The 3,354-nt window shown below is 31.1% G+C and overlaps 1 protein-coding gene across 1 annotated transcript; it reads left to right on the top strand.

Annotated features, from left to right (window-relative positions):
• The first annotated feature begins 1,495 nt into the window (after positions 1 to 1,495).
• LOC116106698 (peroxidase 44-like) lies at positions 1,496 to 2,653 on the top strand. The gene is made up of 2 exons (XM_031393034.1): positions 1,496 to 1,693; positions 1,934 to 2,653. The coding sequence occupies exons 1-2, from the start codon at positions 1,496 to 1,498 to the stop codon at positions 2,651 to 2,653; spliced, it is 918 nt and encodes a 305-aa protein (XP_031248894.1).
• Positions 2,654 to 3,354: the final 701 nt, after the last annotated feature.

The raw sequence follows: 3,354 nt of genomic DNA, 5'->3' as shown, positions 1-3,354 counted from the left end.
GTCTTAAAGAACTTGCCTCTACATAGTAATAATTATATGTATATTGCAAAAAATATATGTTATGTTACATTAAAGGTTTAAGATGAAATAAATTATTTATCTAAAGTTATTTGGGACAATAATTTATACTTTAGAGTTGTTATCACATCTTTTATTTTGCGGGTATGTAATAAGTCACCAGCATGGATATCTTCTTGTTGAAGCCAAAATATTTCTAGCTCTCAAGCATGTTTAGAGCTTCTTAGCACTAAATTTTTGATATTTCTGTACTATCATCCTCATGATTATCTTTTTCCTCTTCTTGTCTAATTCCAGTAATGATTTTTTCTTAGGTAATTAAAATATACACGACTTGTTGCTTATTCGGATAATTGAGGAAGACATTAATATCCATTTGATTAGTATAGTGAAGTTGTTGAGTCTGATCACACAATTTTGTAATGACTCTTTGATATCCATTTTCATACTATCCTAATGATACTAAAACAATAAACTGAAATTCTAATACTATTAAAACATGAAGTATAAAATAATAAATAAAAATAATAATTTTTTAATCAAAACAATAATTCTTATAGCTCAACCTCTATCAAATTATAACCTCCTCATAGTAATAAATTTAGTTGATCCCAACATTATAACCATAGAGAGGTTCTACTATATAAATTGTTAAAGATTGCGGATAGACTACGAGTTTTATTACCAAATGAGGATATTGGCAGTATTGCAATTTGCATATGGGAGAAGTTATCATTCATACAAACCTTAAGGGCTATCCAAAAACGCTAAGTATCGATATAATGCATTTGTTTTATTCTTTTCAATATTATCACAAAATAAGAAATAAATTCAATTCCTAACCGGAACACCCTTCACTTGTATCCGGATGAAAGAAAAATAAATTATATTTAAAATGTAATTGTATATAGTGATAAAAATTATTATAAGGATATATAATATAAATCTAAAAATAAAAATTCTCTTTTTTAGTACTAAATGGTTTTTGAAAATAAAATAAGTCTTTAAGCCTTTTTTTTTTTTTTTTTAAATTACATATTTTAACAGAAGTCTTATACACTCATTAACTCGTATATTTTTTTAATCATAACGTAAATATTTATGAAAATTAATTTCTTATATACAAATCAGTAAATAAATAAGTAAATTAAAATTATTTCTTACTTTTTTAATTACCCAAACAGTCCATTAGTACCCTGGACGGCCATATATCAATACCCAAATTAAGTAGCGTGTATTGATCCCACATCTCTGCACGTCTATCAAATTAATTAGAATATAAAATGTTAGTATTTAGAATGTTGTATGGTGGTAACTTTGACGTTTGCACGTCATACAAATACTGATACAACTTTTGTTTTTTGAATCATTCTCATGTCTTCCTCGCTATATATACTCTAAAGCACTCCAACTTCACCGCTAAAACAAGAAAACGAATATATACCCTTTCCATTTAACTGGTTTTAGTAGAGAAAAAATGAATTCCATATATTCATTTCTTCTCTTTCTCTTCATTCTTCCTGTTGCATATGGTGGATTAAAGGATGGTTTTTATGCGACTTCTTGCCCACGTGCAGAATTTATCATTCGAGAAGTTGTGAAAAACAGATTAGATTCTGATCCATCTATTACTGCAGCTCTGCTTCGCATGCAGTTTCACGATTGCTTTGTTAGAGTAAGCCCTTTTTTTTAGCTGTCTCCATTTTATTTTATTTTTTATGCTCTGATCTCTGTTTTTGTAAGTAACATTGAGTTGAAGTCAAAGAGATTAAGATTAATTGATGTGATACAAATATATATATATAAGTGAAAGATGAGAATTAAGACAAAATGCTATTTAAATTACAGGTAATTAAATGTTCAACATGTAATACTTTTATCAGTGACTGACTTGAAATTTTCCTAATTGTTTTAGGGTTGCGATGCATCACTTCTTATAGAACCAAGCCAAAAAGAAAAAGAACCAGAGAAACTTGCACCACCAAACAAGACTGTAAGAGGATACGAACTCATGAATGAAGCCAAAGAAAAGCTAGAGAAGGAATGCAACTCAACCGTTTCATGCGCAGATATTATCGCCGTCGCAACCCGCGACGCAGTGGAACTAGCCGGAGGACCCAGATATGAAATTCCTACAGGAAGACGCGACGGTCTAGAATCTAAAGCTTCTCAAGTTAACTTACCATCACCAACACTCCCTATTCCTCAGGCTGTGGAACTTTTCAAGGACAAAGGCTTTTCTGCAAGAGAAATGGTAACCCTTTTGGGAGGCCACACCGTTGGTATAGCACATTGTAGTAACGTGAACACGGATAGAATGCATCCGGGCTTGTCATTCTGGCTGACGACTACTTGTGCCTCGGATCCTGATAAAACTGTAAAATTGGACCAAGGAACCCCTGAGGCTGTTGATAACGAGTTCTACACTCAGATTTCTTTAGGGAGAGGGGTATTGAAGCTTGACCAGGATCTTCCTTTCCATGGGCTTACTTCTGGAGCTGTGTCTGAATACAGAGAAAATTTGGAAGTTTTTCGATCGGATTTTGCAAAAGCTATGATCAAATTGGGAACAGTCGGTGTTCTTGTGGATGGTGAAGGAGAAATTAGGAACCAATGTTGGGCTTTCAATAATTAAAACTAATGCCTTATTCATGGACATCCACGTCTTTAGAAGATTTTCTAAGTTTTGTTTGTTCTATTTGTTTAATATTATGATTTTTTTACAATCTCATTTAATAATTTCATCCAATTTGTTAATTACATTTGTAATAAATGACCTCTTCGTTTCTTTTAGATGGCAAGATGTAATCCCAATTTTTTTCTTTTTCCTGCTATTTATTGACAAATAGAGTTATAGACTAGGTGTACATACCCATCATCCGGGATTGAAGTTGATGGAGATACTTGAAATCCCAATAATAATTAAAAAAAAAGTCAAATATATATCATACGTTATTGCCTTATCTTTTAAGCTTGATTTCTACCTACTTGCAAAAAAAAAAAAAAATATTGATATAGTAATCATATTTAATTCATCACATACAATTCAATAAGATTATAAAAAGAGACCCTAATAGAGGTTCTGTTACTAATAGAGGTTCTGAAGACTAAAATGCTAAAATTATAAATACCGTCTCTGTAAGCTATCTCAAATATGTTGCAAGTGGAAAGAAAGAGAAGAAATTGAACTAAAAATAGGCTAAAGCTATATGAAAGAGAAACTGAAATACTGGAATACATTTATTTGGTAAAAGACAAGCCTTATATAGCTTGTACAAAGAGATGATATGTGCTAATAGATAGCACCAACTAAGCCCACTAACCTACAAATATAAA

Source organism: Pistacia vera, unplaced genomic scaffold (genome assembly GCF_008641045.1).
Source record: "Pistacia vera cultivar Batoury unplaced genomic scaffold, PisVer_v2 Contig520, whole genome shotgun sequence".
Taxonomy (NCBI): Eukaryota; Viridiplantae; Streptophyta; class Magnoliopsida; order Sapindales; family Anacardiaceae; genus Pistacia; species Pistacia vera.
This window is presented reverse-complemented; position numbering and strand designations above follow the sequence as displayed.